Here is a 13,293-nt window from a genome sequence, read left to right as displayed (position 1 = left end):
TCCCATTGTGCACAAAATGACAAAAACAAACTTTGAACAGCATCCAAAGATGAATAAAAGTTTCCAAAGTCTTTCATGATTTACAGAATTAAAAGCCGTGGCTAAGTTGATGGACACCATATAAAGGTCATGGTTTTTCTCCCGTCACTTTTCCTGAAGTTGATGGGCTGTGAAGATAATGTCTGCAGTGCCCTGTCCAGACCAAAATCCTCATTGAGAGTCAGGGAGGAGATTTCCACAAGATAGGGGTTAAATCTGTTCAGTATAACCCATGGAAGGCTTTTCCCAGCAACAGAAGGTAGAAAAATGACATGGTGATTATCAGTTTGCCTTATCACCTTCGTAAGGGTGAATGATATTGGCATACTTGAAATCCTGTAGCACTGACTCTTGCTCTCAGATAGTGGGGAAGAATCTTGAAAGACACCTTGCAATAGGATAGCTAGCCTGCTTGTAGATCTGTGCTGGAATGGCACCTGGTCTAGGTGCTTTCCCTTTGTGACCTCTGCTTGACTGCTATTATGGTCTCATATCAGGTTGGGGCTAGTACAAATCTTATTTTAAAGAGCGCTGTTGAATAGTATTAATTGCTTTCTCAGAAATGTTGGAAGGGCAGTTGAGTATCAACTGTTTGTTTGAAACTGAACTGTTTGTTCATCGAACAAGTACTTCTTTTTTTTGTCAGTTGAACGGATTGCTGTCCAGCATGCATTATCACGTTGCATCTGAGGCCATATGCAGCACAAAGGCCAGCAAAACAGCTTTGGGGTATCTTTGTGGTCTGCTGTCCATGGTAACTCCATGGCTTTATTTTTCTGACCACTCGTTTTTTATTTGCCAAAGTCTGGTATGAGACACCTTCCTAGCTGCTGAATCCTTATCCTTAATGTAGACTCGATGTGTAGCATGCAGTGAGTGTTTTGGGGTCATTCTCCTCAAACCAGTTCTGGTTCCTCTTAACCAAGCCGAAAACTTCAGCAGCCATATTATATGTTGTACGGTATCTCAAAAATGTTTCCAGGCTGTGTCTACATCCACTAAGATGTCTGTGGCTAAGGAATGTACATTAGCTATGCCAACATACAGTCCCAGTGTGTTTTAATTTAGCATTTCTAGATTTTATTTTCAGCAGAGGGCTGTTGCTTTCAGCAATGTTCTAGGCCAGAAGGTGTTCAAGTGGCTAATTAGCTTTACAGAGGCATATCCATAGCTAATAAGGACTGGGCTTGAGAGGTCTCCTATGTGGAAAGTCTGAAATGGTGATACCACTTTTCACATTGGGGAATTTGGCAGTCAATGCTACTGGATTGATAGGAACCGTATGAAAAATATATTGATCTGTTTTAAAATGAAAGGAACATGATTATATAGATTAAACTGAATCTAGAGCTTGAATTTTAAAAGATTATTTTTAAAACACAAGAACTAGTATTCTATTTACTTGGATTACATTTTTAAAGATCAGCAAATATTTCCCAGTAGTGTCCAACCCAAAGACTCCTACATTTCTCTATTTCAGGAGGATCAATGTGAAATTGACTAGTTTATTTTCACTGTTTAGTCAGAACAAAGTGCATAAAGTAAACATCATAAATTCTGATAAAATTAGATTTTAAAAACTTTCAGTTGTTGGTATTAGTAACAAAGGTAATTGTTTTTAAATGATTTAAGCTAATTTTTAAAAGGGCATATTTCAAGTTAATTGCAAATTAGTTAGGAACCTTCAAGTTTGTGCAGCTATTTTGAGTTTCCATTCTTGCTGATAATTTTGTTAGTGGTTATAACTTGCCTAATTAGAAAGCTTGTGCTTCCTAGACTTCAGGAGAGAGGAAATCTGCTCAGTGGCGGACCTTGGAGGAAGCACTGAAAGATCGCAGGAAGGCTGTGGATGAAGCTGCTGATGCCCTTCTGAAAGCCAAGTAAGTTGTTCTGAGCATTTCATAGGGTTGATTACATATCGCCAGTGTCCAATTTGGCCAAAATTCTAGAAACGACACACAGTAAACTGTATTTGTGTAAATTAGATTGACTTGTTGATAACTAGATTATACCTAGGCCAGTACCAAAGAATTTAACCCAAGCATACTCTTGATATAAGAATGCTTAGCATGTGCTTCTCAGGTGTCTCTGGATTTGGTATTTTGCAGAACATTGATATAATAGAGAATCTGAAACAGTAAAATCTTAGATATTTTCATTGTTTCCTTTCCTTTTTCTAAAAAAACAATGAATGAATCTGATCACTCTTGGAGCTTAGATACTGTGGCAGTGAGACCAAACAACCCAAATCTGGTCTGAACTATTAATTAGAAGAGACAGTGGACAAAAAAAAAAGATTATATCTGTAATATCTTGTGCAGATAAAATCTTGGATAAACTTAAACAGTATTAGCAAACCTATTGCAGATATTTCACAGCTGGCCTCTGTATGTATAGGGATCAATAATACCATTAGGTATCATCAGTTGTAATGGCCAAAACTTTAAAACCTGGTTATATAAAGTTAGACTCCTTAGGATTGTGCAGTAATTACATTAGAAACTTAAAAATAAGACACACATCCTTGCTTTTTAGATCATAATCCTTTTTCAGCACATAATCCTAAAGTTTTGTATAACTACTTCTAACTCTTCGTTAATGAGTTTTTAATTTATGCAGGCTCTTGAAGAATAGTGATTTCAGTGGTATTAAAGGGGTTGTGTATGTGGAAGTAGGACACACCTAAAATTTGGTTATCTTGGAAAGACTCTTTCTGGGGAGATGCGAAAAATAAAACCGGAAAGCATGTGGGAAGAACTCAGGAAAGCCCGTCAGTAAAACCCCCCCAGAAAGCTAGTAAACGATAAAAATGCTCCTAATAGCCACTGACTGTGTGTAAACTTTTTTCAACAAAAAAAAAAATCCTTTTTAAATTCAAAATGATTGGAGTGTTGAATGCTGCTCTTCCCCTCTCCTTACTGTTAGGAATAGTCAAACAGGTATCACTAGAGCCAATATTTTTAAAGAACACGTAAGATAATTTAGCTATAATAAAAATCTGACTTGCTGCTGTTCGTTTACTTTTTGCTCTATTGCTTGCTTTCAGTTAGGGCCTGCTTCATAGTCCCTTGAAGCAATGGGAGTCTTTCCCATTCGTTTCAATGGGCTTTGGATCAGGAACATAGTGCTGTTGTCTTGAGTTTCCAGTTATGAAAGGGGAGAACTTAAATTAAAAAAAAAGTCACAAAAACATTTCTATTAATGTTTGAGTTTATAAAGGTCTCTCCATTTCCTTTTCATCACACCCTCCAAAAAACTTGGGCCAAAAGTTATACAGCCAATTCACTTCTAAAAATGTAAGCATTTCTTTAGTACTAAACTTTGCATTAGCTAGAAGTGGCTCAGTTTTCAAATATCAGGTGTGTTTGATTTGGCAGAGTACATCCAACCCAGTTCCCTGCATGTAACAATGTACAATTGCATATACAATTTAAGAATATAAAACTAAATGAGCTTCCAAAATAAATGTGTGTCCTCACAACCCAACCTGTTGGGCAAAAAGTTTTATGAAGGAAAATTTCACACTAAATACAATCATAATTTCAAATCTGTTTAAAACATTGAACCCTTTAGCAGCTCTGTTTAGAGTTTAAAGTTCTCCTTTAGTTAGTTAGATCATCTGATCAATCTCCCTGCCAGTGCAGATAAGAAGGGAACTTCTGTATATGCTAATTAGTAGTTTCTGCCTTTTTCAGAGAAAAATTAGAGAAAATGAAGGGTGTGATTGATGATGCCAAGAAGTCTCAGATCGCTGGAACTAAATCTCACATACTTGCAGCAGAAGAGAATCTTCATCATATGATAATTGACCTGGACAATGAAGTAAAAAAGGTAACGATTCCCAAGTCTGTTCTAACAAATCATCATTTGCATAATGGGCAATTGCCAGCATGTGCAGAAACTCCTACAATAGCTTAAAAATACTGAGTATAAATTCAGAACCATTCAGCTATAATTTGAGCTTTTGAGCTGACCTGTCACAATGAACAATTTTTCACAAGATCCTGGTGGGTGGGGAAAAGGTGGCTCAATTACTTGATCTGTTTTAGTGGGTGAATGCTTTCTTTAGTTTGATGGAAGTTGGGTAACTTGTAGCTTTTGATCATGGTGCTAGTTGTAAATCAATCAAAATGGATAAATAGACACGTGACATATTCAGGTACTGTTGTTTTTCACGATATTCTGGAGTTGCTTTTTTTGTTTTCCCTCTTCAGGAAAAAAATGTAAATAATATTATAGGTGACTTAGAGGGTTGTGATATTCTTTAACCTTCATGAGAAATTCATATTTCTTTGAAAGATAGGAAAGGAGAGACACCATGGTCCAGTGGTTAGAACACAGAACTAGCAGCAAGCATCTGTTTTGCCAATGATTTTCTGTGTAGCCTCAGGCAAATCACTTTACTTCTCTTTCTCAGCTTTCTTATTTGTAAAGTGACGATAAAACTTACCTGCCTTGCAGGGTTCTTATGACTTATAAAGATGCTTTTATTGAAATGTGCCTTTTCTTTTGCCGTTATGTATTGATAGGCACATCGGCACACAGATCTAAACTAGAACAGCTCTAGGGTCGATCTTGGCTATAAACAATACAATATGATTGTCTCAGAACTGGCTGACTTAGAGCATAGATATGACCTTAACTGTGTTCCATCAGTGCTAAACCCTTGGATGTGTTCAAGGACTTAGCTTTGATGTAGAATACTCTTAGGGTATGTCCACACTGCCAATTAAAAAATCTGCAGCACCGAGTCTCAGAGCCTGGGTCAGCTGGCTCGGGCTGTGAGGCTAAAAATAGCAGTGTAGATGCTTGGGTTGGAGAGTGGAATCTTAGAGCTGAAGCTCCAGCCTGAATCTAAATGTTTACACTGTAATCATATAGCCCTGAGCCTGAGTCAACTGACCTGTGCCAGTCATGGCTGTGCCATGGGTCACACTGTTAAACAATAGAGTACCAATTGAAATTTATAAAATATTTTTGGGTGTTTTTTTTACATTTTCAATTATGAAGTATACAGTGCTCACTTTATATTATTTTTGATTAAATACTTACACTGTAAAAAAGATAAACAAAAGAAATAGTATTTTTCAATTCACCTCATACAAGTACTGTAGTGCAGTCTCTTTACCATGAAAGTGTAACTTACAAATTTAGATTTTTTTTTTTTTGGTTACATAACTGCACTCAAAAACAAAACAATGTAAAACTTTAGAACCTAGAAGTCCACTCAGTCCTACCTCTTGTTCAGCTAATCGCTAAGACAAACAAGTTTGTTTACATTTACGGGAGATACTGCTGCCTGCTTCTTATTTACAATGTCACTTGAAAGTGAGAACAGGCATTCGCGTGGCACTTTTGTAGTCGGTGTTGCAAGGTATTGGTGTCAGATATGCTCAACATTTGTATGTCCCTTCATGCCTGGGCCACCATTCCAGAGGACATGCTTCCATGCGGATGATAGTCGTTAAAAAAAAATAATGCTGTAATTAAATTTGTGACTGAACTCCTTGGGGGAGAATTGTATGTCTCTTGTTCTTTTTTACCTGTATTCTGCCATATATTTCATGTTATAGCCGTCTCGGATGATGACCCAGCACACGTTTATTTTAAGAACACTTTTTTGCAGCAGATTTGATAAAACACTAAGAAGGTACCAATGTGAGATTTCTAAAAATAGCTACAGCACTCAACCCAAGGTTTTAGAATCTGAAGTGCAGTCCAAAATCTGAGAGGGACGAGGTGTGGAGCATGCTTTTAGAAGTCTTAAAAGAGCAACAACACTCCGATGTGGAAACTACAGAATTGAAACCACCAAAAAAGAAAATCAGCTTTCTGCTGGTGGCATCTGACTCAGATGGTGAAAATGAACATGCGTTGGTCTGCTCTGCTTTGGATTGTTATCGAGCAGAACCCACCATCGGCATGGACACATGTCCTTTGGAATGGTGGATGAAGCATCAAGGGACATATGAAACTTTAGCGCATCTGGTACGTAAATATCGTGCCACGCCAGTTACAACAGTGCCATGCGAACGCCTGTTCTCCCTTTCAGGTGACATTGTAAACAAGAAGCAGGAAGCAAATTATAACCAAACTTGTCTGTCTGAGTGATTGGCTGAAGTAGGACTGATTGAACTTGTAGGCTCGAAAGTTTTACATTATTTATTTTATTTCTGAATGCAGTTATCTTCTGGTACATAATTCCACATTTGTAAGTTCAACTTTCATGCTAAAGAGATTGCATTACAGTGCTTGTATGAGCTGAATTGAAAAATACTATTTTTTACAGCGCAAATATTTGTAATAAATATAAAGTGAGCACTGTACACTTTGTATTCTATGTTGTAATTCAATATATTTTAAAATGTGGAAAACATCCAAAAATATTTAAATAAATGTTATTCCATTATTTAACAGCGTGATTGATCGTGATTAATTTTTTTCATCGCACGATTAATCGTGATTAATTTTTTTTCATCGCTTGACAGCCCTAATAGATATACCTTTGAAGGCAAGTATTAAATCATATCTAACCCAATTTTTATTATATCTTGTAGGTTCAGGCAGCACAATCTGAGGCTAAGATAGTAGCTCAGTACCATGAACTTGTGGCAAAAGCTAAGGATGAATTTCAGCGAGAACTGGATAGTATCACTCCAGAAATACAAACTGGCTGGAAGGGGCTCAGTAAGTCTTGGACTGTTATGTTACCTTTAATATTTAATGATGCACAAAGCACTTTGTTTTCCAAGAGCACTACAGTTGTGTATACTGACATACAATTGTTTTAATTTTCTGTTTCTATACATTAATTGTAAACTATTGTGAATTAACTCTAAAATCCCAAGTAATCTGAACCAACTGGTACAGAAGGCGCTCATTTTCAGTAGGTAATTTATGGAGCAATTATGCTCTTGGTGATGAAATCGCAAGAGATGGTTTTTGGTAGCTTGAAGAAAGCACCTGCACTGAAACTTAACATTAGAAAGGTACTTATGCCGTCCTCTGTTGTAGTCTTTTAAATTTCCAGGTGTTCCAAGAGTAGTGATGTAGATAAACCCATATGATGGAAAGAGAAGGCCAGGTGGAACTGAAAAGGGTCCTTTCAATAAAGCAGAAGCAACTGTTATTTATGTAACAGCTAGAGTAACTTAGTTTTGTTTTTCTACTTGTTTCCATTAAAAAATCAAATCTGTAATATTTCCTTTCTGAGATTCTTAATGGAATATAAACTGTATAAAGCAGTAAACTGTTTAAAGAGATCTGTAGCAGAGTTTTTATAGAATATGGGTGGAGTAACCAGTGTACAGTTAGCTAGATTAAATTATCTTGAACTGAAATGGAGCAAGTCCATTTAATGTCACACAGAAGCTCTCTTGAGATAGTACTGAACAGCTACTGCTCTACTGCATTAGTGATCATCAGATAACATGACAGATATGTTAAACAACAGAGATAAAGCATAACGATGTTTCTTTCATTTGGAAAGTATATATTATTAAATACCATGGTTTTGCCCTGTTGCTGAGTCCCTTTGAGTAAAGCCCCTAAGAATATGCATAACTCTTCCCTTTTCAGAACAAAGAACTTAAGCATATGCTTAAATGCTTTGCGAAATCCAGGCCTTCCTTCTGAAGAATGGTTTGGCATTTATCTGGCCCTGGGAGTCTATAAATTTCTGACAATGTTTAGCTTCCTTGACATAGTTGAGGCTATCACTTAATGGCTTTCAGGGATGTTTTAATGGTTCATCTTATGGATATGCAAAGGCATCTTTATAATTTAAGAAGTGATTTTTTTTTTTTTTTTTTTTTTTAATGATCAGAGGGATAGCCGTGTTAGTCTGGGTCTTTAAAAGCAGCAAAGAGTCCTGGGTGTTACGAATTACACCTGGTAGGACACGCACACAACTGCTGCGAATTACACCTGGTAGGACACGCATACAAATGCTGCGAATTATACCTGGTAGGTCACGCACAGTTCAAATCTAGGCTGAGACACATAAACAAAGTCCACAACTGCAGAGTTCCCAAAAAAACACCAAGTTTATTATGCTCGAGCATGGTGACCCCCTGCTAGCTAGGAGGGGACCCCGAATACAGATTATATAAAGGTTGTTATATACTTTTTAGCAAAGCACGTTGCCCTCGTGCATCGGAAACCTTAGCCAATAAACAAACCCTTTTCTTATCTACCACCTATCCCTGCTTGGTGCATTCCTCGTGCTAAACCAGTATGTTAATTACACAGCATGGTCCTAAAGCCATGCATCAGTAACTTTTATTATCAGGATGGGAGGCCTCACATCAAAGGCCAGGAGATAGGGAGTTGGAGACTGACAAAAAACAGATACTGGGGGTCAAGGCAGGCTGGAGACGAGGAGGATTTTCACAGGGATGCAGTATCTAAGGAACACTCCTCCAGTTCATGATGTGCTTGCTTTTAGACAATGGTGGGCCCCAAACCAAAATGGAGTCACATGTGCTAACTTTTCCTTAACATGGGGCACCTTATAGACTAACAGACGTATTGGAGCATAAGCTTTCGGCCACCGGACTCTTTGCTGTTTTTTAATGATGTTTGTTTAAATTGTCGTCTTGTGTTACAGTAGTGGATACTGATATGATTCTGAGAGAATGCTGCTGGTTTTTTAGTGTGCTCCTACCCTTCATTAGTGAGAGAATGCCCAACTCACCGTCGAGGCCCATAGCTTTATGTGCATGCAGTGGAAAGCAAGACCTGTGTTGGAAATAGTGTATTTACCAGATACTTGTTCATATTTATGTAGTCAGAAATTGACAGCAGTAACTTCAGCACTGAACTTTGAAAAGTAAATACACATTTTTCTAAGTTACTGTTCTTTTTACTTGTCAGGTGACTTACTAAATATGGTTCTACAGAGAGTGGAGTATTGTGTTAGAGCAGCAAATAGGCCTGGTCTGATAACATTACAGCTCTTCTGTCAGTGAAATTGGAGTTTTTTATTCTTTGGGGAATTTCTCTGCTAGGTGCTTGGGTTTTTTTCTCCTGGCTTAAAAATATGCTAGCCCATATTAGGAACCATTTGAAACATATTTAAGTAGAGAGTCACAAATTCTTTAAACGGTAATTTAAAATTTCAATTACCTTACCTAAAGGACTTGCAGAGCTTGATGCGCTATAGGGAATTTTGTCAGAATAAATCTTGTACCTGTGTACCTCATGCAATTAATGCAGTCAGGATTTGTATCCTAGCACAAAACAAGGGGGGAAAAAACCAGCCAGTAAGCGTTATTCAGGAAACCTCAGTTATGCTGTTCTGATGATGGTTTATCAAACAATCTAAGATTTTGTTTTATATCCAATATAAAAAAAAAATTTTCATAGCTTTTAATGAGTTAGCTTCTGAATTGATTTATGTATTTGTAGACATAACATATTTGTGTATGTTACAGGTTGTGAATTAATATTAACTTAGTATGATATAGCTGTGCTGAATCATGCTGCAGTAGTTCACCTTTTCTGTGATTACTGCTTTTATTTTTAAGGAATTTGTAACAGCCATAAAGAAACTTCACTTCAGGCCCAAAAATAGCATTCTAGGTCTTTGCAGATAGTAAACTGTTTTTGCCAAATTCTCTTCAAACAAACAAAAAAAGCTATTTTGAAAATAAGTTTAATAAAATTTTCCTTATTTAATTAAGACAGTGATAAGAATAAATCTGTGAAATGTGAGCAGCCTTTTTAGATGTAAAAGGCTGTGTCTAGAAAAATGAACATACTGGAACTCATGGCTATGAATTGTAGCAGGTTCATTTTTCAGGTGTTTAGTTCTGCACTCAGTGTTAATTCTTGAAATTATTTCCTAGCTTTCATGCTCGGGCCCTGATCCTGCAAGTGACAATGCACTTCAGTTGGGCTCCCTGCAAGTGTAGATGTCCCACCTGCAAGCTGTTAATTGCAGGGCAAGGGCACAAAGAGGCCACATTCAGTTTGCGTTTTCTGGGGGAAATCTTCCCTGTGCTGGTCTGTCTTAAATTTCAGTCTTGAGAGAGCTTCATTTGAGCAAATAACAAGTTTAATGAACCATATTGCTGCTCATAATTAAATGCTTCAGAGTTGCATTCTGAAGTGTTTGTGTGTCGAGCAATAGGTATGTTGTGGAAACCTCTGCTCTGGAATAACTAAAACTGTAAGACTAACTTCAAAGTGTAATGCTGTGCTTCCCAATTAAAATTTGTAGTCCTTAGTCTTAAACATATTTTAGCTTAATCTGCACTGCTCCTTTGCTATGACTGTTAAAGCTCTAAAATCTGCATTTATGGATTTCGGAATGTGATTTTTAGAGGCTTTGATGTTGTGGGTTTTATGTTGGTAGTATGTAAAGGGTCTTTAAAGAGCTTTAACAAAAAGAAAAAGCTGCCGGTCTAACTAAAAGACTCCCTATAATATGCTAGGCACTCTAAATACAAAGCTATGAGTGGTATGTTTTCATGTACATTTCTGCATGCTTTTACCAACTAATTGATTTGCTGTGTTGACTGTTCATTAATTTTTCCAAACCTTCCTCTTTCTGTTGCAGAGATAACTGATTTAGGTGAGTTACTGTAACTTTTTCTGCTCTTATGAATGTTATTTCTCAAGTCTCTTTCTGTGTTTGTGTTGTGCATTGCTTTACAACTAAGCAATATCAACTAGTGTTTAGTTGCTGCATTTATAAAATTTACTAGCGCTGAGGTTTGCTTTGGAATACTTCCCATTTAGGTTCTGTGTGTAGTCTGGTTCTTGTCTGTTGTGCTTGTAAATCATACACTTGAAATAGTTTTGCTGCTCAGGTAACAGTTACTGTAAATGCTGACAACTGCATGGTTAAATTCCTTACATGAATATTGGCATGTCACTAGGTATGCCTTTATGCTGATCCCAGATGATTGGGAGCACAGAACTGTGAACCAGAAAGTTTTGTGTCCTGCCATTGATTTGCTGGATAACCTTGGGTAAGCCATTTGGGCCTAAATTCTCCAGTGCCCGCTAATTTTTAGTTCCTCAATTTTCCTATGCCCACCTTGAGCCTCATTTTGTAGAGGTTCTGAGCACCACCAGCACCGTTTTAAAACTTGTAGATACTCAGCACCTCTGAAAACCAGGCCCTTGAGATCAAGTAGGGCCTGCAAAATGAGTGGATGCTTGAAAAATTTTGGCCTAAATGCACTGTAGATTCTTCACATTAGGAAAATGGTAAATTTATCAACTTGCTTAGTTCGATTTTAAAAACTCTGAACCAAAGCAGGTTGTACAAGGAGCTGGTTCCCTTGACATCTAACTTAAACACAGTACAAGGAGTTACAAACAACGCTTCATCACAGGAGCAGCGCTTCTTCCTGCCACCTGTCCACGTCATACTAATCATTGATCAGCAGTCCTAAACTGGACTAAAAACTCCCCTTCGCAGCACATTCCCCCAAATAAAATCCCATGGCCAGCAGTATCAATTCCTCCTCCAGTGCCCACCGGAATGGATGGGCTTAGCAGCGCATGCCTGGCAGGGCTGGCCCACAACATTTTGGCACCTGAGGTGGGGAGCTCAAATGACGCCCCCATGCCCCCTCGCTTGGGCCAAAACTTTGAAAGGTCTCAATTCTGCCTTCTTCCTGTTCTTCTCCTCTCATGGTACTGCTCTGCTGCCTATCCCAATAAAGGAGAACGAACAACTTAAAATGCTTTGTTCAAAAATTTTAAGTAACATTTAACTTTCAAACGCCTGAACAGCAAATGTAACTTTTCTTGTCTGCATAGCAAACACTGGCATTTTTATCTGTTTGAATAATCAAAGTGGTGCTTTCTCTGCCTTCTTGGTTGCAAAGATTTGAACTGATTCCTGAAGGTCCACAGTCTGGGCCAGCTCATGCTCTATTGACATGGTTGCAAGGCCAACCAGCCTCTCCTGTGTCATTGTGGAGCATAGATGTGTTTTTATTAACTTCAGCTTGGAGAAGCTGCGTTCTCCACTGGCAGCTGTTACAGGAAGTGTTAGAAGTGTGCGCAGAGCAACAAAAGCATTTGGAAAGAGGGTGGTCATCCTAGTTGTGCACATATATTCCAGAACAGCCTTTGGAGTTGATCCTGCTGAAATGTATCTTGAACGGGCTTTCAGTTCATCACCTAAATCACTTGCATCAATATCGCGCATGTCATCATGTGTCAACACTGTCTCTAGTGCCCTGCATTGCTGGTGTAGGTCTTCTTCAGGTATAGTGAGGAGTTTTGGAATATCAAATATACCAAATATACTGCTGTGTTCCTTGAGCTGCAAGAAATGTTCTTCAACTGACTGTATTGCACAATCTAGCACCTGGTTAAAGAATTCAACTTTGAATTGTTGTTTGGGGTCTCTTATGGGATTATCCCGTGCCTCGTAATCAAAATGTCGTCGTCTTCGGTGACTCTTGTATTCTTGAATGGGTGGGAAAATAGCATCAGTGTGAAGTTCCTCTGCCAACTTCTGTGCACTCTTCAGAAAGTTTTGGAATCCCTCATCTGACCAGTAAGACTGTAGGTATGACTTTGCTTTGTCCACTTGTTCCATTGCTCCAGATATATCAAGGTGAACACCTTGGAGTCTCTTGCTTACAACATTTATTTCAAACAGTATGTCATGCCACAACACTAAGCCACACAGAAATTTGAAGTTATGTATGTTTCTGGTGATTCCATTTCCCTCTGCCACTGTTCTCCCATGAACAGTTCCCGTCATAGCATTATCCTCCATAATGGCAACCATGGCATTATCTGTCTTCCCAATTTGGAGTTTGATAGGCTTTATCGCCTCCACTTGACTTTCCCACCGTGTGGCACTCAGTGGTTTCAGTGTCAGAGAGGCTGTTCCCAGATGTTGCTTCAAAATTTGCCATCGATGAGTTGATGCAGAGAAAAAATACATAGATGCTTTGAATTACATTAAAAAATTCAGGAGCCTCACTAGAAGCTGATGCTGCATCACTGACCACCAAGTTCAATGAATGAGAAGTGCAGGGGACAAAAAAAGCTCGAGGGTTTAACTCTCGGATCTGTGTCTGCACTCCTCTGTTCTTTCCTCTCATGTTGGCACCATTATCGTAGCCCTGACCTCTCATGTCAGCTATCGCAATGCCCATATCTTCCAGCTTTTTGAGAAGCACATTTGTCATACCAGCTCCTGTAGTATCATCAATGTCAATAAATTCTAGAAAATGCTCTCTGACAGATACCATTGCAGGGACATTTTTCACTAGGTTC

The 13,293-nt window shown here is 38.2% G+C and overlaps 1 protein-coding gene across 3 annotated transcripts in view; it reads left to right on the top strand.

Annotated features, from left to right (window-relative positions):
* Positions 1-13,293, top strand: part of IMMT (inner membrane mitochondrial protein) — a 39,378-nt gene that overhangs the window by 18,467 nt on the left and 7,618 nt on the right. For 2 of the 3 annotated variants that reach the window (XM_074951875.1, XM_074951873.1), the window contains exons 8-11: positions 1,816-1,919; positions 3,735-3,870; positions 6,597-6,726; positions 10,601-10,615. In XM_074951875.1, coding sequence (XP_074807976.1) covers positions 1,816-1,919; positions 3,735-3,870; positions 6,597-6,726; positions 10,601-10,615 — 385 coding nt within the window. The remainder of the gene's footprint in view (positions 1-1,815; positions 1,920-3,734; positions 3,871-6,596; positions 6,727-10,600; positions 10,616-13,293) is intronic. The other variant, XM_074951874.1, reaches the window with a different exon arrangement.

Source organism: Natator depressus, chromosome 4, assembly GCF_965152275.1.
Source record: "Natator depressus isolate rNatDep1 chromosome 4, rNatDep2.hap1, whole genome shotgun sequence".
NCBI classification, from domain to species: Eukaryota; Metazoa; Chordata; order Testudines; family Cheloniidae; genus Natator; species Natator depressus.
The sequence above is the reverse complement of the archived record's forward strand: the minus strand, read 5'-3'. Positions and strand labels throughout refer to the sequence as shown.